Source organism: Candida jiufengensis (assembly GCF_024610255.1).
Source record: "Candida jiufengensis strain CBS 10846 chromosome Unknown scaffold2, whole genome shotgun sequence".
NCBI lineage: Eukaryota > Fungi > Ascomycota > Pichiomycetes > Serinales > Debaryomycetaceae > Lodderomyces > Lodderomyces jiufengensis.
In genome coordinates this window covers 997454-1019303 of record NW_026261561.1, presented here as the reverse complement: position 1 = coordinate 1019303, position 21850 = coordinate 997454, and the positions used below count along the sequence as shown (strand labels likewise).

The 21850-nt window shown below is 27.0% G+C and overlaps 8 protein-coding genes across 8 annotated transcripts; 5 read left to right on the top strand and 3 right to left on the bottom strand. All coding sequences in view use genetic code 12, as the record gives it.

Moving 5' to 3' along the window:
• Window positions 1-4257: 4257 nt before the first annotated feature.
• On the bottom strand, window positions 4258-5049 carry KGF54_003487 (uncharacterized protein; the record flags this gene model as incomplete). The annotated part of the gene is made up of 1 exon (XM_051764080.1): window positions 4258-5049. One exon carries the CDS (start codon window positions 5047-5049, stop codon window positions 4258-4260), a length of 792 nt encoding a protein of 263 aa, XP_051619547.1.
• Window positions 5050-6333: 1284 nt separating this feature from the next.
• MMS21 (SUMO ligase) lies at window positions 6334-7194 on the bottom strand (the record flags this gene model as incomplete). The annotated part of the gene is made up of 1 exon (XM_051764079.1): window positions 6334-7194. The coding sequence occupies one exon, from the start codon at window positions 7192-7194 to the stop codon at window positions 6334-6336; it is 861 nt and encodes a 286-aa protein (XP_051619546.1).
• Window positions 7195-9678: 2484 nt separating this feature from the next.
• Window positions 9679-11865, top strand: KGF54_003485 (SKN1/KRE6 family beta-glucan synthesis-associated protein; the record flags this gene model as incomplete). The annotated part of the gene is made up of 1 exon (XM_051764078.1): window positions 9679-11865. One exon carries the CDS (start codon window positions 9679-9681, stop codon window positions 11863-11865), a length of 2187 nt encoding a protein of 728 aa, XP_051619545.1.
• Window positions 11866-12141: 276 nt separating this feature from the next.
• On the bottom strand, window positions 12142-12843 carry KGF54_003484 (uncharacterized protein; the record flags this gene model as incomplete). The annotated part of the gene is made up of 1 exon (XM_051764077.1): window positions 12142-12843. One exon carries the CDS (start codon window positions 12841-12843, stop codon window positions 12142-12144), a length of 702 nt encoding a protein of 233 aa, XP_051619544.1.
• Window positions 12844-13060: 217 nt separating this feature from the next.
• KGF54_003483 (L-serine/L-threonine ammonia-lyase) lies at window positions 13061-14077 on the top strand (the record flags this gene model as incomplete). Its single annotated transcript, XM_051764076.1, has 1 exon — window positions 13061-14077. The coding sequence occupies one exon, from the start codon at window positions 13061-13063 to the stop codon at window positions 14075-14077; it is 1017 nt and encodes a 338-aa protein (XP_051619543.1).
• A 405-nt stretch (window positions 14078-14482) lies between these two features.
• On the top strand, window positions 14483-17014 carry KGF54_003482 (uncharacterized protein; the record flags this gene model as incomplete). Its single annotated transcript, XM_051764075.1, has 1 exon — window positions 14483-17014. The coding sequence occupies one exon, from the start codon at window positions 14483-14485 to the stop codon at window positions 17012-17014; it is 2532 nt and encodes an 843-aa protein (XP_051619542.1).
• Window positions 17015-17210: 196 nt separating this feature from the next.
• RPO26 (DNA-directed RNA polymerase core subunit) lies at window positions 17211-17687 on the top strand (the record flags this gene model as incomplete). Its single annotated transcript, XM_051764074.1, has 1 exon — window positions 17211-17687. The coding sequence occupies one exon, from the start codon at window positions 17211-17213 to the stop codon at window positions 17685-17687; it is 477 nt and encodes a 158-aa protein (XP_051619541.1).
• A 1288-nt stretch (window positions 17688-18975) lies between these two features.
• Window positions 18976-21831, top strand: DOT1 (histone methyltransferase; the record flags this gene model as incomplete). Its single annotated transcript, XM_051764073.1, has 1 exon — window positions 18976-21831. The coding sequence occupies one exon, from the start codon at window positions 18976-18978 to the stop codon at window positions 21829-21831; it is 2856 nt and encodes a 951-aa protein (XP_051619540.1).
• Window positions 21832-21850: the final 19 nt, after the last annotated feature.

Below are 21850 nucleotides of genomic sequence, written 5' to 3'. Positions count from 1 at the left end.
CTAAATATTCTTCGATTATGTAAAGCACTTCGACTAAGCAAGTCATCTTAAATTGAGCTAAAAAAAATTTTTGGGATTTTCCAATGAAATATCGAAAGAATATGTCGTTTTCACTTGAACTTAAATGAAAAATAGTATTTACATTTGTTAAGTAATAGAACATTCCATATGTAAAAGTCTAAAGAAATCAAAGTTTAAATTCAGAAATAGAGTTGCGTTTTTCGTTTTTGACTGAGCCTAAAATACAGCAATATACAAACATTGGCATGCTACGGCATTTTGGAATCAATCTGATCACAAACTTTTGATTTTTCGATTAATGAAAAAAAAGTTGTGATTCAATATCTATGACAAACCGATTTCAACGTTTAAGAAAGAAACGCATTTCTCATAATCAGTTTCAGCTGTAAAATTTCTTAATACGAAATCACCTCTAGTGAATTTTGAATTGAAATCCATGAGGAAAGCACTTGACATTTCCGTGGCTCGAAAACTTAACATCTCTGTTTAAGAATATGATACAAAGTTGCAATTTTGTTGCTCTAAAAATGGATTATTTCGAAGATCATGTCAATCGAAGAATTCACAAATAAAAAACAATTAGTTAGAAACTCACTGATTTGCGAAGTCTGTTTTTACGTGAAGGATTTGCAATAAAGGATAATAATATAAAAAAACTACATAATAAAACCAAGAATATATTGAGCAGCAATAACAAATTTTTCATTACGCAATAATAGTAATATCTTTCAATCACAAAATACTGTGCAAAATTGATTTCATCGGAAAAAAGATTAAAAAGATCAAAAAGATCAAAACCGTAAAGATTTGAACTAAAAAGTTTAGACTTTCTTTTTATATTCTAAAATGTAGTACAAAAGCATGAAAGGGTAATTTATTTTTTAATTCAGGGTTCAAAATGTAACGACATTATCGAAAATTAAAATATAAACTTTAAATCATTGAAAAAAAGTTTGAAGAATTTGTTACAGTTCTATTGGAATCTTGGACTTTGAACTTTTATTCATAGAAAACAAAACGATCAACTATGTACAAATTATATACATAGCAACAGCAAAATACGAAATTAAGTTGAAAAAACGGAATAAAGTCAATTGATGCAATTGAATAATTTGACTAGCAAAAATTTTTGAATTCAATTCACAAGAAAAAGATACGAATTTTTGGCTTTGGAAAAAAAATTATTGCTTATAACAAAACTATGTACTAAATAAGGGCAAATCTGAGTTTAAATATTCAATTTGCTCAAAATTGAAAGAACACGCATGTCAAACGGAGCCTGAAAATTACCGAAAAATATTTTATGAGGATAAAAAAGTCTTTTACATTGTTGTATTCCACAAACAATCAATTCTGATTTTCAATATTCGTATTTGAATTGATTTACAATTATTATAAAATAAACAATTTATTACTGTAGTAAGTTAAAGAGCTGAAGCGAACAAATAATAAAAGTTTGGTGCTCATGACCATAATTTATTCTATATGGTGTACATATTAAACTTTCTTAGATATTAATATAGGCTTTATTGTATGATAATATATATTACAATTGTTAATTTAAACCTGAAGTTTTTGTTACTATGTATTTAAATATAACTTTTAGCTCAATATAAATCTGATTATTAATAATCTTATAAGTTTCTAAGTATTATATCATTTTATTGTATTTTTGTGTAATTAAATTGAATCATATTATTTATGAACAATATGATTTTTTAAGCGAAAGAAAAAAAGTTTTTTATTTTATTTTATTAATAAGATAAATTAATCTATATGATACTCTTTTCAGGGATTGAAAAATACAATTCAAGAAATATGTCAAATATCAATTGGCAAATCAATTAAGTCAACAGAAGCTAATTGTAGGTTAGCCAATCCGAGAGCAGAAGGATCTTGGAAAAATTTGATTGGTTTGCATAATCACCAATTGATGTCCAGTAAAAAAAGATTTAAAATAATAATTTATATTCTGTTTCATGTATTGGTTTTTTCGTAAATTTTATTAATTTCGATTTTTTAAAATTATTTTCTTGATGCCGTTTAAAATTATGGTTATATTTTTATTTAACTAATTAACGGTAAAAATAGTTCACATTCAGTTATTTTCATACTATCATGCTTTAATCTTCAAGTTATAGCAGAGCGGATCTATTGGTGGTCTTGTTTTAGTATTAACATTTGTGTTAAAATGTATCATAGCTAATTTTTTAGTAGTAGTTTGTTTTTATTAGTAATGCCTTTTTTTTCCTTCTCTGCAAAAAGACTTAAACTCATACTCTACCACTGATAATAAAATATTTTCAAATATATTCTAAAGTTCATGTAATAAAACACCTAATTTGAGTACATGTAGCGATTATAATCCAATTACGTTAAGGTTTACTCATCATTACGCCTCTATTAAATCTCAAGATTATTTTGTTTAAATCTGCACTAGAAATAACTTAAATAATTTTTTTGATTAATTTTATGTGAGCAAACGTCAATCAAAATCTAAAATCAACTTATTCTCAGTTCTTCATTAAAATCGTGTAGTAATCTCCCCTCTTTATAAATCTTCATTACTTTTAAAAACTCCGTTAATTTTGAGTTAGCAACCAATACCCGCGGAAAAATTGCTTATTTAGTTTAACACTGTAATGATTAATTTACTTTTAAATCAGAACTAAAAAAAATTAAACTTTCATTCTAAATACTTATTACCAAGAACTAATTTTCAATTCGTTTGAGGTCAAGTACAGACACTTAATAAATCATACGATTATTGGAACACAGCAATAAAAACTTACGCCTTTCTGATTGCAATTTCATATGATGTTTTCTTATAAATCCCTAAATTGTGAAAAGTGTGCTGAGGCCAAAGAAATTGAAATTTCATGTTGAAATTACACAAAATACCAGTAATGAGCTTGTAATATATATTAAAATGTCGTTAAATAAAATTAATAGCAGAAGAAAGGGTTCTCTTTAATTTTTAATTGTTTTTGTTCATGCAAAGCTCATAACTGTTTCGATATTGTAATACAAAGAAGAATTGTTATTTTATTTTCGCTTATTTTTTTAAAACGTACTTATTTTTATAGCATACATAGCATTTTCTTAATTTAAAGTTAAAGCTAGCGGTTCGAAGGTCAGATTTGTAAATTTCATGTAAACGCATATGAAGTTGATTTAAATAGACGAAGTTAACATTGACTCTCAAAATTGTAGATTAAGCATAAGTTTATTTCCGGATTTTATTTTAAAAAAAAAATGTGCAAAAGAAAATATTTTTCTAATATCTAAAAATAGATATTACCTACTATGAATTAATTCTTCCTATTTTCAGAATAAGTTGTATTTGTCAAAGGATGATCTTCTTACTTTTATTATAATAAATTTGAATGTTAATGGCAACGCATTACCTTTGAGTCAAATTAATTCTGTGTAAACTATCTGATGTGTGACCGTAAACGTAATACTTTTTTTGACTAACTTTTTGAATTCTCTGCTGCATATTTTGTGCTGAGTAAAAAATTGATCAAAAATAGACACAAATACGTTCCAAGAAATATTCTCCATGACTTCCCGATTTCAAAATTTTGAATCTGAATTTCATGAGTGCTTCAACTCCGAATTAAAGCTTGGAGAAGAAGTGGATTTGGGGCGAGGTAATTTTTTTAAAAAGAATTTTTACAAAATATATTGCAAAATGAAAATAAAAGGTAATGATGCATACAAACGGATATGTGAGTGAAGAATTTATGGAAATTTAATTTTGAGTATACTTTAATTTTGCTTATATCTAGTAACAGATAAATCTAACTTATCTATATCTAAAATATAAATTCACATAAGATTATGCTCTAGCAACTCTCTTATAAATCGAGAATAAAGTTTTATACGATTGACAAAAATTTAATTTTTGCAAAATTGATTAAAAACTTAACACAGATACGTTCCAGAATATATCTTCCATTTTCCAGATCTCAATTTTCGAATCTGAAATTCATGGGCGCTTCAATTGCAAATTAAGGTTTGAAGAAGAATCAAATTTGCGGCAAATTATTTATTTCAAAAGAATTTTACAAACTTTATTGCAAAAAGAAAATAAAAGATCATGGTAATGCATACAAACGGATATGAGAGAGAAGAATTCATGGAAATCTAATTTTAAGTATACTTTAAATCTGCTTGTATTTAGCAACAGATAATTCCAACCTATTTATATTTTATATACAAATTCACATAAATTTATTCTCTAGCAATTCTCTTATAGATAGAAATATCAATACCCAAAATTTTATATAATTGATACACATTTAACTTTCTTAATTCACCTTTATTTAATCTTTCTTCAAAAAGTAAAAAATCTTCGTAAATAAAATTATAAAATATTTTTAATTTCTTTTTGGCTTCATAAGATTTAAATCTTGCCTTTTGATTAATTTCATTATCATAATCATGAATATCATTTGTGTCATTGTTGTCGTTCCCATTTTGATTCAATTCTAATTCTTCTTGTGATGGTTGTAAAAATGATTTATATTGAAAATATAAATTTGATAATTCAGGATTTAAGATAATAAATTTCTTCATATTATTCCCAATATTAAATAAATGGTTTTTAACTAAATCTAATTCAAACCCAGATTCACTTGAACATTTTGAGTTGATAAATTCGATTGATTTGATAAATTCATTTTTGATGAAAATAAAATCTCTATTCTTATTGAATAATATTAAATCTTTTAAATTATAATCAGCAGTTTCAAAATAATTGATAAAGTAAGCTGTTGTTTGATTTAAAAACTTAATTATGATTTCATCTAATTCTTTTTCAACTTGACAGTTCTTTTTCTTAAATTGTTGATAATTGGTGGTATTAATACTGAAACAACGTAATAATTCTTTAATATATCCCTTAGCAGTTAATCTATTGAAGTCTTTTGGAATACTAACAGCAGCTAACTTCTCCAACGCGTCATTATCCAATTCAGTGATTGGAATCATCTCCGATGGTTTTTTAAAAGTTGTTGCAATCATTTGAATATTTATAGGTTGTAAAATTTTGAAAGTTTTGAAAAGTGGTTGCTTAAATTTGAAATATTTAGGTGTATGAAAATTATTGTTGAAAGGGGGGGATTTCAAGGGTATTTATATAAATTAAATTTTGTTCATAGATTAAAAAGTTTAATTAATATACTATATATAATTTATCTATAATTGAAATTATAATTAATTAATTAGGTGTTTCAGATTTTTAAATAATAAGAAAAACGTATATATTAATTTTACACATGCAATTATACACAAAAAAAAACAAATTTTCAGACTTCGACCCATGTATATATACACATTTTGAGTTTAAAGTAATATTACGATAGCTTGACTATTTCAACACTATTGTATCGTTAATTCATGAAGTTTAATTAATTTGAACTAGCAGTAAATCTAAAATTTAGCTTCTTAGAGTTCTTTAAACAAATTTATCAAAAAAATTGGTCTTACGAGCAAATAATACTTAATTACTTTTATACACACCTCTCGCAGATCTAAATAATAATTTGATCTGAAACACAACAAAAAACAAAGAAATTAGTTTTGTGATAAAAAAGTTAGACGAAGATCAATCAAGAATTTTTAAAATAAAGGTTCACAAATTCTCAAATATACTTAAAAAACTTGAAGTAATACGTAAATTGATTATGGATTAATGCGGGAACAAAAAAGTTGTTGCTTAAATGACGTTTTCAAGAACATTTATAATAAATTAGATCAGAATCTCTAATTTTTCTAGATACATTTTCAATTTTTCAATTCTCATGGATGATTAATTCATCCCAGTGGGTAAGTACATATAGTTTGATATTGATTCACGAACTTAGGTGAAGGTTGGAACGTCAGTCGGCAGTGGGATTTTGAAGGTAAATCTGGGGAATTAAAGATTTTATAAATTGTGGATTTCAGTCGGTTTTCTCAATATGAATTTCAATCTGGTTTCACTTCTCTGTAAACAAACAATGAGTTATGCATAAATGTTGGTGCTGATTTTTAAGGTCTATGGGGTACTCAAGATTTTTCGATACGGGGTCAAGTGCCCCTATAATGCCTTTTACAAGTAGGATGAACGCTGTTGTGATAGGACTGGTACGAATTATTGATGCTTATAGGTTTCTTCGATCATCTCCTCATGGTGTGCGCATATTTGCTGCTACTTCAAAACGAAACCTTTGTGATAATAAACCAAAGGGGAGAGTAGCTTGTAGAGTATGACTTATTCCGAAGATCTGTGTAAGCTAAGATATTATTCATTAAACCTTAATTGGATTATGTAACTATATCCAACTGGTCATTGCTATTTTTTTCCATCCTGGAAAAGGCTTTGACTCTAGCTTTCATTAATTTGTCAACAGTAAAACTATTAGAATTTAAAGGTTGATCACAACCAGATATAGGACAAATAAAAGATTGATTTCTATTTTCCATTAATTGTCTTTGAATACTTTGTTTTTCAAAAGTATGATGACATATAGAAATAACTGGATCTTTAAAAATATTTAATGTAATTGGATCTTTTAAAGATACTTTACCACCACTTACTCCTAATGAATCATCTTCTTCATCTTCTTCATCTGGTATTGGATCTTCCGGTTTTTTCATAACAAAAGTTAAACCTCTCAAAAGTTTATAAAATTCATCGTTTTCAAAAAATTTAATTGTTCTAACTTTTGAATATAAAATTTCTCTCTTCTTTGCATTGATATAATCTTCAACATCTGGAATAATTGATTCATGATATTGTGAAATTGTTGATAAATTCAATTCCTTTTCTGGTGATATATACATTTTTAAAACATCATCATTCTTTAATTCATCGATCTTTGATATTTTTCTATTTGATAAAACTAAATTTGTATAAGTGTTTAAAAAATTAAATAAAGTATCTTCATTAAATTCTAGTAACTCTTGTGATAAAATATAATCAATATATTTAAAAGCTATTTGTTTATGTTGTCTTATTGATTGTTCAGTTAGATCATTATTTGAAATAGAAGTGTTCCTAAATACTCTATTAAAATCATGTTCTAATGAACGATGTAATGGAATATATGACGGTAATGATAGGTTTGAAGGTAGATATTGATCCGATATTTCAACACCTCCGACAGGTTCTGTTGATTGTGACATAATTGATGGTGATAATTTATAGTAGTTTAATTTGAAGACGCGTATACAAATATTGAATTCTAGAAAAAAAAAAAAATTTTGATAAATCCTAATATATCTGAGAATTTTAAACCTCTTAATGAAAGTTTCGTATAGGAGGAAATCCCACAGTATGATTCTATTTAGCTACGTTATTGTCATGAGATGCTAAAAAATTAAATTGATGGTCGAGTCATAGAGTTGTTTTCTAAAAACTTTAAAATAAAAAAAAAAGATCAGATATACTCCAAGACTGAAGAGTACGAGATTCGAACTCGCGCGGTAGACATACCAACAGATTACTAAGTCTTTATCGAAGGGTTTGAACCTTCTTTACTTAAGTCTGTCACCTTAACCAACTCGGTCAACTCTCCAATTCTGGTTTTTGTTACTATATAGTACTTATATAGTCAGCTCTATTGTGTATTATTTTTCGACATAAAATTTAACTTTTGGCCGAGAAGATTAAGTCAAATTAAGTTTCATTTTACTCATAAATTACAAAATACAATTTTTTGCAACTAAAATTTCTCTCCAACAGTTCATTTAAGTGATAAAATCTAGTTTTAGAAGTAGTAGTAACTATAGTTTTATGACTTGTAAAACTAGACTTTTTAATATAAAATATAATGTGAAAAACAATTGATTAAAAAACTATATAAACTATTTACTTTTTAGATGAAATTACTAGGTCTTTATATAATGTAATTTCATCAGATCTATTTACAATTATGAGATGACCATCTCATCATTATATTTCTATCAGCTTCTAATGACTATGATTATTTGTATGTGCAAACTCTCGGTAGAATAACTCCGACATTTGCCACTCGGTTAATTATAGTGATTTATATGTAAGAGTCGAATGATGATGATTCATATCGACAATAGTAACCTACTAAAGGACTTCCGAGTACAAAAAAATTGAAACAGAATTTTATAATTTTTGCATCAAATTGTTATGAGAAGGTGAACTTAAAAATATTATTATCATATAAATTTTGTGCAAAATAGATATTATTTATCCAAATTGATTTAAGTAGCCCGTAGGTTTCACTCAATGGAAGTATCAAAATTCTGGGTTAGTGTCGAACTTTTCATCTTTGAGGTATAATAATGTCTCACTCAAATTCCCAGAATTATGTAATAATTAAAAAAATTACCGAGATTGTTTCAGATATTTTATAATATAATATTAAGAAAAAAATAATTTATTTTTTATCGATTTCTTGTCTCAACAAAGTTTCTAAAGATCTCGTAAATACGAATATAATAATATCAGGGGTTCAAAGATATTTTTCTCTCGTTTATCTTACATTGGTTCTCAAAGACTGACTTATAAATATAATTGAAAGTTGAGTAAATATATAATTTCTATATTCCACACAGCCTTTCCTATATAATTTAAAAGGAGTTTCCATCAAATTAGCTACAAAATAATCTTAATGATTTTGTTATGCAGGGGAAAATATAATACAAAAAAAAAAAAAGAAAAGCTTCATAAAATTTTCCGTAGCAATGTAAAGAGAGAAGTAAAATAATAATATATTATATCTCGAATAGTCCGAAGTCAATATAGTACATCAAATCATCAAAGTTTTTAACTATCTCCCAAAACCTTGAACTTGATTTTATCTTCAACTAAACCATAGCCACTGTCATTTACTTTGTTTATTATGTATTTTTTTTTTACATTTATACACTAAAATATAATTTAAAATTTTAAAGTTCGTAAATTTTAAACTATATTATTTACTTAGTAATTTCTTATAATTTAAATTTTTCAACAATACAAAAAAAGTAAAAATAATTGAATTTCATAATTGGTCAACAATAATTATTGAACAAATACTTGAATTAATTTCATTATTAATTAAATATCCCCAATTAAACCTCGAGAAGTATTTATTACCTTCGAGTAATTCTATTAATTAATTCTATTCAATCTACATCTCCCCACATTAAAATATATTATGTGTTATTATAATATTATTGTTTATTCTAATTTTGTACTAAATTAATATTTGTGTTACTATTTATATTTACTATATACTTATTTATAATATTAAATATAGTACAGTAAGTAATATACATAGTAATTTAATATATATAAATATTTTCTACTACTCTATTTACAAAAATTTATATTCTTCTTTAATTCTATTTAGCAACCAATTCTTTTTTATAAAATCAATTATTGAATCTATTAGAAGTTTTTTATTTCAATTATACATCAAATCTTTTAAATTGTTTATTATTTATTAATACTACAGATAATATTCAATACAGATTATCTTTATTCCATCATTTCCATAATAAGTTGCTAGAAGTTTACTTTATACATCCTTTTTACAATTTAATATTTTGAATTTTATATATCATAAGATACATATATATATAAATAGATATCAATAAACCATCACCAAGCTTCACACTATAACCACCGATTAATCCACAACATAAAAAATGTCACATAATCGATCTAGAGATTTAACTTCAAAAACTAATACAAATAAATATTATAATTCAGATCAAAATGATTCGAATGAAAATTCAATTATAGATCCATTTACTGAACAACTGAATTTACAATCTGATCATAATATAAATCATAGTTCAAGTTCAAATAGTATACTTGAATATCCATCATCGACCTCTTCAAATTATAATTATAATCAAAATAATCATTCTTCAAATAATCAATATGGAAAACCTTATACCGAATTTTCTTCAAGTGATAGTAATTTAAATTTATTAAATTCAGAATCATCATCTTCAAATTTTACACCACCAATTGGAACTAGATCTTCATCAACTAATAAATATAACAAATTCAATTCTTCAAACATAAATTATCAAAAATATCAAAATAACCCAGTTAGAAATGACAACTTAAAGATCAACAAACCACCTGCTTATGATAGATATCCGATTATCCAAGATTCATTAAACAATTCGTCAACCTCATTAACTGAAGAAGAAGAAAAGAGAAATTCACCATTTGCAAATGTAATTTATCCATCAACTATTCCTCAACAAAAATCAGAAATACCGAAAAAAAATAATTATGATTCAAATTATACTGATTTTAGTCCATTTGGAGGATATCCGGCATCTTCATTCCCATTAAATATAGATGAAAAAGAACCTGATGATGATTTACATAATCCAGATCCAATCCGTGATATTATATATGATAAAAATAGATTTTGGTATGATTTGAAAAATGGTGATAGTAGATCTTATTTAGGAATACTAAGTTTTTTACTATTGATAATTGCTGCAGTTGCTGTATTTGTTATACTTCCAGCTTTAACTTTCACTGGAGTTACTGATCATAAATATGTTCCAGAAACTTATGAAATATTAACTCATTATTCATATCCAATGTTGAGTGCTATACGGACAACTTTAATTGATCCAGATACCCCTGAAGGGGCATTAACTATAGATTCAAAAAACGGTGATAAATGGCAATTGGTATTTAGTGATGAATTCAATGCAGAAGGTAGAACTTTTTATGATGGTGATGATCAATTTTTCACTGCTCCAGATTTACATTACGATGCTACAAAAGATTTAGAATGGTACGATCCAGATGCTGTCACAACTGCAAATGGTACTTTAGTATTAAGAATGGATGCTTTTAAGAATCATAATTTATTTTATAGATCTGGTATGGTACAAAGTTGGAATAAAATGTGTTTTACTCAAGGTAGAATTGAAATTTCGGCAAGATTACCAAATTATGGGACAGTTTCAGGTTTATGGCCTGGTTTATGGACAATGGGAAATTTAGGAAGACCTGGTTATTTAGCAACAACAGAAGGTGTTTGGCCATATAGTTATGATTCATGTGATGCAGGTATAACACCAAATCAATCATCACCAGATGGAATATCTTATTTACCAGGTCAAAGATTAAATTCATGCACTTGTCAAGGAGAATCTCATCCAAATAGAGGTGTCGGTAGAGGAGCTCCAGAAATTGATGTAATTGAAGCTGAAATAATGACTGATGCAACAAAAGCTAAAGAAAATAATGGAGTTGCTTCACAATCTTTACAAATTGCACCTATGGATATTTGGTACATGCCAGATTATAATTTTATTGAGATTTATAATGCATCAGTCACAACAATGAATACTTATGCAGGTGGACCTTTTCAACAAGCTATTAGTGGTACAACAACATTAAATCAAACGTGGTATCAATTAAACAGACTTGAGAATCAAGAACATAATTTTCAATCATATGGCTTTGAATATTTAAATGGGGACCTGGATGGTTATTTAAGATGGTTTGTTGGTAAAAATCCAACTTTAACAGCATATGCTCAAGCATTACATCCTAATGGTAATATAGGTTGGAGATATTTATCAAAAGAACCAATGTCAATAATTATGAATTTAGGTGTATCAAATAATTGGGCATATATTGATTGGGCATCGTTGAGTTTTCCTGCAATTTTTAATATTGATTATGTTCGAGTTTATCAACCTTCAAATAATATTAATGTTGGTTGTGATCCTGTTGAGTATCCAACTGCTGATTATATTGAACAACATTTAAATATTTATTCAAATGTTAATTTGACTTCTTTTGAAGACGGTGGTTATACCTTTCCTAAGCATCAACTAAATGGGTGTTAACCTTATTTACCCTAAGCTCAAGGTTCTTTTTTTGCTATTTTGCTATTTTTCAAAATCGTTATTTGTTTTTTTTTACAATCATCTGGTTTTATGTTGATCATTAGACTAGATACCTTTTATATTAGAGTGTGCTATTTATTTATTTATTTCATTTCATGACTTTCATTTCTTTTAGGATATTTTGCTACATATATATGTATAACTATTTGAATTTTATAGACCTGGCTAAATTTATGTTTGATATTTTTATTTTTAAACAGAACTTTTTAATTATCATCAATCAGTTTTATCATATTCTCCTATCCTACCTAGAATTTCAGCAAAATCTTTTATTGTAACACTAGCTCCTCTTTTTTCAAATGAAAAATTTATTAAATTTCCACGAGGATCCTCTTGACAACATCCTAACATATCTATCAAGAATAAATCATTGAGAGGTGCTTTAGTTTGTGGATCATTATCTAGGTTTAAATTTGTCTTTACTTGTTTTAGTTCTGGTAATGTGAGAACGAACTTATCTGGGTTTTTATTGAATGAATCTGAGAATAATTTCCAGCTTGCTCTGATATGTGATTCGTTATTTCTAAACTTGATTAATTTGTTTAAATTTATAATGAGTTTATCTAGATCTATCATATCTAGTAGTTCGTTAGATGATGTTATTGATGATGAAGTGATTGTGTATGATTTTAGTAAACTTATTGTTATATTTTGTTTGGAATTTAATGAATTTATTTGAACATTTTTACCATTTAGAAATTGATAAAAGTACTCAATCGCTGTTGTAATATCTTGTGTGAATATTGATGGTATTTTTAAATTTTCAAGTAGTGTTGGTAAATCACTTAGCAATAAATCAGTAGATTCTTCACCCAAATAATCGGTGTATGCTTCTATAATCTCATCTTCAATATCTGGATCTATAGTGTCAAATTCTTTTGATGGTTCAAACCCGACTTTTTTCTTCTTTGGTGGCATTATTTATATTTAATGATTACTCCAGGTTTAAGTAAAAGATCTTTCTAGTTAAGTATTATATTTGCGATATTAGATAACGGAGTTTAGGTGCGGAATCAAATATCTTGAATTTGTAATCAATATGAAATTTCCAGTTTCAACTTCGTAAAAATGCATCAATGATTTATCAACTATTAAATTCAAGCTCAAATTATTACTCAAAGAGTAAATATAATCAATGACGACCGCCACTACCAATCTACCATCTGTAAAAACTACTTTAGTAGAAGTTACAGACAAATTATCAAATCCACCATGTAGAATATTTTTCAAAAATGAATATTTACAACCATCAGGTTCTTTCAAATTAAGGGGGATAGGGTACATGTTACAGAAAAAAATTGAAGAAGCTAAAAAACTAGGTAAATCAAAAGTCATTGTTTTTTCATCATCAGGTGGTAATGCAGGTTTAGCAGCTGCTTATGCTGCAAAATATTATAATGTTGAATGTACTGTAGTATTACCTAAAACTTCAACAGATATAGTTATTGAAAAATTGAAAAAATTAGGAGCTAATGTTATAGTACATGGTGATCATTGGGGTGAAGCTGATAAATATTTAACTGAAGTTGTAATGAAATCAATCAATGAAGATGAATTACCAGTATATTGTCATCCATTCGAACATGAATTAATTTGGAAAGGTCATTCTAAAATAATTGATGAAATTATAGAAGAAGGTCAATTACCTAATTTAAATAATGTTAAAGGAATTGTTTGTTCAGCTGGTGGAGGAGGACTTTATAATGGTATAGTTGAAGGGTTGAAAAATCAAAAACAAGATATTCCAGTTTTAGTTATAGAAACAGAACAAGCTCCTACTTTCCATGAAACAGTCAAACAAGATAAATCAATTACTCTAAGTTCTATCAAAACATTAGCATCATCATTAGGTTCACCATACTTATCACCAAAAGCATTTGAAAATTATAAAAATCACCCAACAAAATTAGGATTAATTGATGATTTAGATGCGTTAAAGGGTAGTATTGATCTTTATGATAAGTTTGGAATAATAACTGAGCCAGCTTGCGGAGCTTCTGTTTCTACTATATTTGATAAACAAGAGTTATTGATTGAAAATTTTAAAAATTTGCAGAAAGATGATATCATTATTATTATTGTTTGTGGTGGATCTAGTGCAAATGAAGAGACTTTAGAATTTTATAGAAAATTGATTAAAGATAGTAAGTAAATATAGAAAGATAATAGATTATAGATTTTATTTTAGTTAAGTTTATGAAAAATTTAATATTTTGTTTCACATGTCATATTATAAATAAATTTCTTAATGTATGTAGAAGAAGAATAATATTTTTTCTGTTGTGTTTTAAAATTAATTTTTGCTGGGGTAATTAATGTATTATTATTATTGTTATTTACTTAATTTAGTTACTTAATTAAACATACGTATTAAACAATTTAATTTATTAGCAATATAGATCATTCATTAATATATTCATCAAGATAAGATTAATAATACATCATTACCACTATTACGAGTTAATTAGACATCCCTCCGTATCAAATTACCATTAAGACCAATCATAACCAGATTTTAATCCGGAATTAGTTTATATTAAAAGAAGCATTTCATAATATGTCATCTACTTCCAACACATGGTTTAATTTTTGGAATAATAATAACAACAATATTGAAGCTGATGGTAATATTAAGGATAATGCAGTTAATGATAATGCTACGACAAAACAACCAGAGCAAGTAGTAACGAAACCACCATCCATAAAAACACCTCCAATGCAGGCAAAAGAATTTTTGAACGCCTCTCCAACTAAAAGAAGAAATTCAAATAATACAGCTAATCCAAAACTGTCAAGACTAGGACATAGAACTTCAACAACATCATTAGCATCAATGACTTCAGGTAATTGGCTTAATTGGAAGAAAGATACTGTTAATTCAAGTTTGAAAGATCAACAAGAACATATAGATGAAGATGATGAAAGAAGAGATGAAAATGATGAAGATATAGAAACAAATGAAGATGATATAGTACCCGATGATAATGGGGATGAAGTTGATGATCATGTAAGAGGAGATGGAGATACAAGTGCAAAGAAGGGAATAAGTTGGCTTTGGAATGGAAATACTAGTACTAAAGCAAACTCAAATTCTGGAAATGAGAGTAATGATGAGTCAAGTCAAAGTCAAAATCAAAATAAAAATGGTGGCAAAGAGAATAAAATTGTTAATGCACCAAATACTATATTAAATTCCACTCCATCAATACCGACAAAAGAAGAGTTGGGTAACTTTTCTAAAAAAGTTCCTGATGAAGTACAACACGATGATGCAGTTTTATATAAACCTCATGATAAAGCTGCTCAATTTAATCAAATAAATACTCATAAAAATGAAAATTTAAGAGAAAATGTAATTGTACCTGATTGGAAGACTTGTTTACCATTGGCTAATGAAGGTCATAACCTTTTCCATTCTTCTTCAACATCAAATCTGAATAACTCAAACCAAACTATAAGGACAGATTTGAAAAACTGGAAGCAATTTTTGAATCAGATTTCCAGTAAATTTGGATTCTCAGCAGGTCCAATTTCAGATTCAGAGACTTCCGGTCAAAGTGATAACGATAAAGCTGAACAAGATTTTGGGTTACTTTATGAAAGATCATATAAATTATATGGAAAATCATTAGCATTGTTACCAGAAGATAAAAGAGCATGTTTACCAAATTACAATAAATACTATCGTGACATAGATTCACCAATAAGAACTGATTTACCGTCACAATATGAAGAAGATCAAAATGATCCAAATTCTATTTCAATTACAAATGATGCAATGGGCAATTTGTTAATAAACAGTTCAAATCAAAGACGAAAACCTTTACATGAATCAATCAACACCGAAATTGTCAATTATAAATCAGGTCCATTAAAAAGAATCAAAAATGTTTTAATTATCGGAGTTCATGGATTTTTCCCAACAAGAATGATACGTCCAATTATTGGAGCACCAAAAGGTACATCTTTAAAATTTGCGAATGAAGCAGAAAAAGCAGTTATACGATATTGTGTTGAGAACAATTTAATAAATGAAGATCAATCAGATGTTAGTATACAGAAAATTGCATTGGAAAAAGAAGGTAAAATTTTTGATAGAGTACATTTTTTCACTGAAATACTACAAAAATGGGAATCTGAATTAAATAATGCAGATTTTATTTTCATTGCTTCTCATTCTCAAGGTTGTGTTGTATCAATAATTTTATTAGCAAGATTAATTAGAATAGGGATATTAAAAGATCCGATACATAAAAGGATAGGTTTGTTGGGAATGGCTGGTATCAATAATGGACCATTCTATGGTGTTGATAAATCATTTTTCATGAAGGCTTATTCTGCTATTGAACATGATTCTTTGAATGAGTTGTTTGAATTAACCAAATTTGATTCACCTCAATCAGTAGTTTATAAGGAATCTATAAGGACAATAATAAATGTCAATGTCAAAATTTGTTTCATTGGGTCTATTAATGATCAATTGGTACCATTATATTCAGCATTAGCATCACATATTTTCCATCCAAATATTTATAGAGCATGTTATATAGATTATGCATCAGCAACCCCAACATTTATCGAGAAGCTAGTTTCATTATGTTCACAAATTTTGAATTTGGGATTTTTTGATAATAATGTTATAAAAGAATTAAGTACATCATTAGCAGGTCCATTAACTGGTGGTGGACATTCCAAAATTTATAATGATGGTAAAGTTTATGATTTAGGTATTAAATTTGTATTGGATACTGATGATTTAGTTATCCCACATGATGGTAAAATTGACTATGATGATTTTGATAATAGTGAATTACCAGTTTCAAATCAAGTATATATTAAAGAATATAATGTTGGTAAAATCGGTACAAATCCATTTATATTACCTTGGTGTTTGAGGGGGTTATTATTCAATATTGAAAAAAATTGGCCAAATAGAAATTATAATGAAAAGAAAAATGAAAGAGGTATTAATAATGGCTTTACTGAAATTCATGAATTGTATGAAATTTTTGAAAACTGGAAACCAGATACAAAAATTTATAAAGACTTAAAATTTAGATTAAATGGGTTTAGGGCGAGTAAGTTATGACAATAAGCTGGATTAAGCGTATAATATATAACGTTAATATAAAAAATCGTAGACTTAATGTATTCTAATGATATTTATTCGTTTCCAACGCTACCAAACACTTGTAAAACACATTACACAAAATTTTCAAAATTTAAAACTGAAATATCTCAAGATGATGATTTGAATAATCTATTGAATTAATCCAATATCAATTATGTCAGATTATGAAGATAATGCATTTAATGAAGTAGCAGAAAACTATGAAGATTTTGATGCACCAGATCATTTTTCAGATAATGAAATAGATGAACCAAATGGAGGTGATGTACAATTAAAAGCAGATGATGGTAGAACAATAATAAATGGAGGATTAGGACCAGATGATGCACAACATCAACAACAACAACAACAATCACGTAAAAAAACTGTAAAAGAATTAGCTATACCAAAAGATAAAAGAACAACAACACCATATATGACGAAATATGAAAGAGCAAGAATATTGGGGACAAGAGCTTTACAAATTTCTTTAAATGCTCCTGTTTTGGTGGATATTGAAGGTGAAACTGATCCTTTACAAATTGCAATGAAAGAATTAGCTCAAAGAAAAATTCCATTGGTTATAAGGAGATATTTACCTGATGGATCTTACGAAGATTGGGGCTGTGATGAATTAATTGTTGAAAATTAATCAATCCATTTCCCCTCTTTCTGCTACTGCATTTGATCAAGACAAAAGCTGCGTATCGATTGAATTCAATACTTTTTTCCAGTTTCATCAATTACGTTTGCATGTCTTTAAATTCCTAGGCAATTTAGTTTGATTGTTTAGCTCACAATCTATTTGTATATTATAATAAAATTCAAAACTTACCCATGAACATGCTATTTGACAGTTTCAATATGTCACTCTCGGAGTTACTCTTCAACTTCTAGGTTTTTATATATTCTCCGGAGTCAATCCCTCACCTCTCTACTATTTTTCTGGATTAGAAGTAAGATATATAATTAGTTTAAAATTTATAATTGTCGACTCTGGAAATATTATCAAAAACTTCGAAAGTGGATCAAACTAATTAAAGTTATTGACGCAATTTAAAAGTAAGATAAGGGTAAGTAAAAAGTTTCCCATTCACTTAATGTGACCAATTGATCTCGAAAGCATACTTCAGTATAACTTGACTTGAAACGTTAATGTCGTCATGTTCATTTTTCCGACAATCCTCAAAATATGAAAATTTTAATTTAAAACTTAAACTTCAAGTTTGATTAACTAGCTTACGTTTTGATGCTATTTAATTGTTCTTGATATAAGCAACTTAATTTTCACGTCAATAAATTTGCAGGCATTTGGTGATATTGTTGTTGGTCAACAGAGTTATTAAAAAACTCAATTTAATAATTTCGAGTTTGCAGAGTTATATGAAAGTGGTATGAGTCAAAACGTTTGATATTTAAAAAAAGTATATACCAATACCTAAAACTTACTAGAATCGAATAACACTAAACTATTCGACCACCAAATAAATTTAATACAATATTTCATTTCACTTTAAATAAATTATTATGAAATATTTATAAATAATTTGGTAGCAACAAAAATTGAAACGCGTTAGTATATAGAATTATTTGTTAATATAATAGAATTTGAGTACAAAATCATATTATTAAATAACATAATATTGAATAATAATAATATATTATGAAATAAAAATAATTAAATAGATTTTAAAATTTACAACCAAATAGAATAAACAAGTTTCAAATTAAACCAATTTTTTTTTATTTGAAGTCATAAGGAAAAAACTATTAAGTCATATGAGTTATTAACATTAAATTTTCATTTACTTAAGTCAAACGTTCACAAAATCCACATCATTAAGTCAGCTTTCAATATTTAAAATCAAAACAATTTTGAAACTATTTCTACAAAATAATAATATAATCTTAAACTTCATTAAATAGTCATAAAAATTAAAATGCTACTAAATTCTGACAATGGATTATCTCAGAAACCACAAACCTCAAAACTCAACGGCTCAACAACGAAAAACAAGAAGATTTTACCATTTGAACAATTATTAAAAGAAAATAAATATTTACGTTCAAAGTATGAAGAATGTTTTCTTCATGATTTAACAGCTGAAAATTTAAATTATTATTTTCCAGATTATAATATTGAAGATATATATGAGTATATTAAAAAACAACCTGAATTCATTCCACTTGCTAAAACAATAACAAGAGGTGAAAAAAGTTTAATTAAAGAATTAATTCTGGAAAAGAAATCATTTGAAGAAATACTTCCATTATTTCCCTTAAGAGATGAGCAGACTATTAGAACCAACTATAACGCCTTAGTTTATGCAAGTGGTAGAACTCCTAGATTTAAAAATTCATTAGAAAGATTAATTTATGAACAAGGTATGGCTGTACAAGTTGATTCTTCAAGAAAAAGAAGTTCAAGAAGGAGCACTCAAAGTGATTTTAAAATTGAAGAATTAGATGATATTCAAGGAGAAGCAAGAAAACTAGATAGATATTTATATAAGACTAAAACAACAGAAGATGTTGATCCTGTTAGAAGAGAATTAACAAGAAAAGCTTATCAGATAAAACTTAAAAAAAAACAGGATAGAATACAAAAATCTAAAGATGCATGGGCAAGAGGTAGAGTTCCAGGAGGTGGTGCTAGACCCATTACTTTACACAGTGAACTTCGTGATTTAAATGCAGGTTTAGAACATTTTCAAACAGTTGTTGGTGATAGACAAAAAATTGAAGAAGGATCTAAGAGAAAACGTACTCAAGCTGTATTTTTTGAACCACTGACAGAACCACTATTTAAAAGAAGTAAGATTCGACAAAATTTAAAAGCACAAGCAAGATTACGAATAAGAAAAGAAGCATTATTAAAAGAGAGAAATAAAAAAAGGAAACAATCTAGGAAGAGAAAGAGTAAATCTAAATTTACATTGGAAGATGAAGAGACCCCAGAACCACGTGATGATGATTTATTAGAAACACTTGGAGAAGAAGAAGAAGAAATTTATATTAGTAAATTTGATCCACCAGATTTAAATTCAGATACATTAGTTCCATTATATGATCGTCAATTATTTACTGAATCCATATACGGAGAAACTCCACAACTACCGGCTTTAAATTTCAGAAGCCTAGAGGCAAATGAAACTATTAAAGATGCAATGACTTCGGAAGATGATTCAATTTTATATGACGATGAATTAGCTGCACAAGTTGTTGGAACACATATAAAATGTTATAGAGATTTACCAATATCATTTCCGACTCATTTTAATAAAAAGACAATTGATGTTAATTATGAACAAAGTGTTAAAGTTCGTTTTTTATTATATCCAGAACATTGCGAACTGTATGTTTTAGCTGAACCAAAAGATAATGAGTTAGATCCAGTTCATGAAATTATGAAACTATTTATGATTCATTATGCATTATATTTTTCACATTCAGAAGTATTAAAAGATAAGATAAATGAATATTGTCATCAACTAGAATCATCAATTGAAAATAGTGATTTTACTGAATTTTTATATGTCATTGATAAATGGAATTTATTAATGTTATATCTAACACCAAATGAATCATCAGCTTCCAAAATTCTAAAAGAAAATAAAGATTTAAATCATGGAGCTAGGGAAATTTTGGACAATACTGAAATCAGAGTACCTAAAAAGGAGGATTTAGACTTGGAGATATATTATAATGAAATTTGTTATGAACTGAATAGTCCAATTTTTGAACCAGTTATTAAAACAGAAATAACAGATGAAGAATTAATTGAACCAAAATTAGATATTTCCATGAAAAATTTAGAATTACCTGAAATCAAAGTTGGACCAATTAATGTTGAAAAAGTTTATGCTAAACCATCAAAATTTAATTCAGATTTTTTTAAAAGATTAACTACAAAGGAATCAATATCAAGATATACAATGCAACAATTATTATTAAGGGTTTATGCAAGAGTTGTGTCAACAGATTCAAGAAAATTAAGATCATATAAAGCATTTACTGCGGAAGTTTATGGAGAATTATTACCATCATTTACAAGTGAAGTTTTAGAGAAAGTTGAATTAAAACCACAACAAAAATTTTATGATTTAGGTTCAGGTGTAGGAAATACAACTTTACAAGCAGCATTAGAATTTGGAGCTTGTATTTCTGGTGGTTGTGAACTAATGGAACATGCTTCTTATTTAACCAATTTACAAGAAAATTTAATTCAAAAACATTTAGCCGTATTGGGACTTAAAAAATTGAATTTAAAATTTGCATTAAAACAATCATTTGTAAATAATTTAACAGTGCAACAAGATTGTTTAGATTCTGATATTTTAATTATAAATAATTATTTATTTGATGGTGAATTAAATGCTTCAGTTGGTAGATTATTAAAAGATTTAAAACCAGGAACTAAAATTATAAGTTTAAGAAATTTTATATCTCCAAGGTATAAAGCAACTTTTGATACTGTATTTGATAGATTAAGTGTTGAAAAACATGAAATGAGTGATTTAATGTCTGTTAGTTGGACTGCTAATAAAGTTCCTTATTATATTTCCACGGTGGAAGAAGAGATTAGACCTGAATATTATAAGTTTGGTGGTGAATTACAATCAGGTTCTACAACTCCATCAACTATTCAAAATCTGACACCTTCAACTATTGATGATATGGATATTGATGATCATAAAAGATTTAATGCTTTTCATGATGATTTTGATGATGAAAGTTTAAGAGGTGGCGAATCTACTCCACCAACTGATCAACATTCAGATAATGACAATAAATAAGTAGAAACTTTGAAAATTG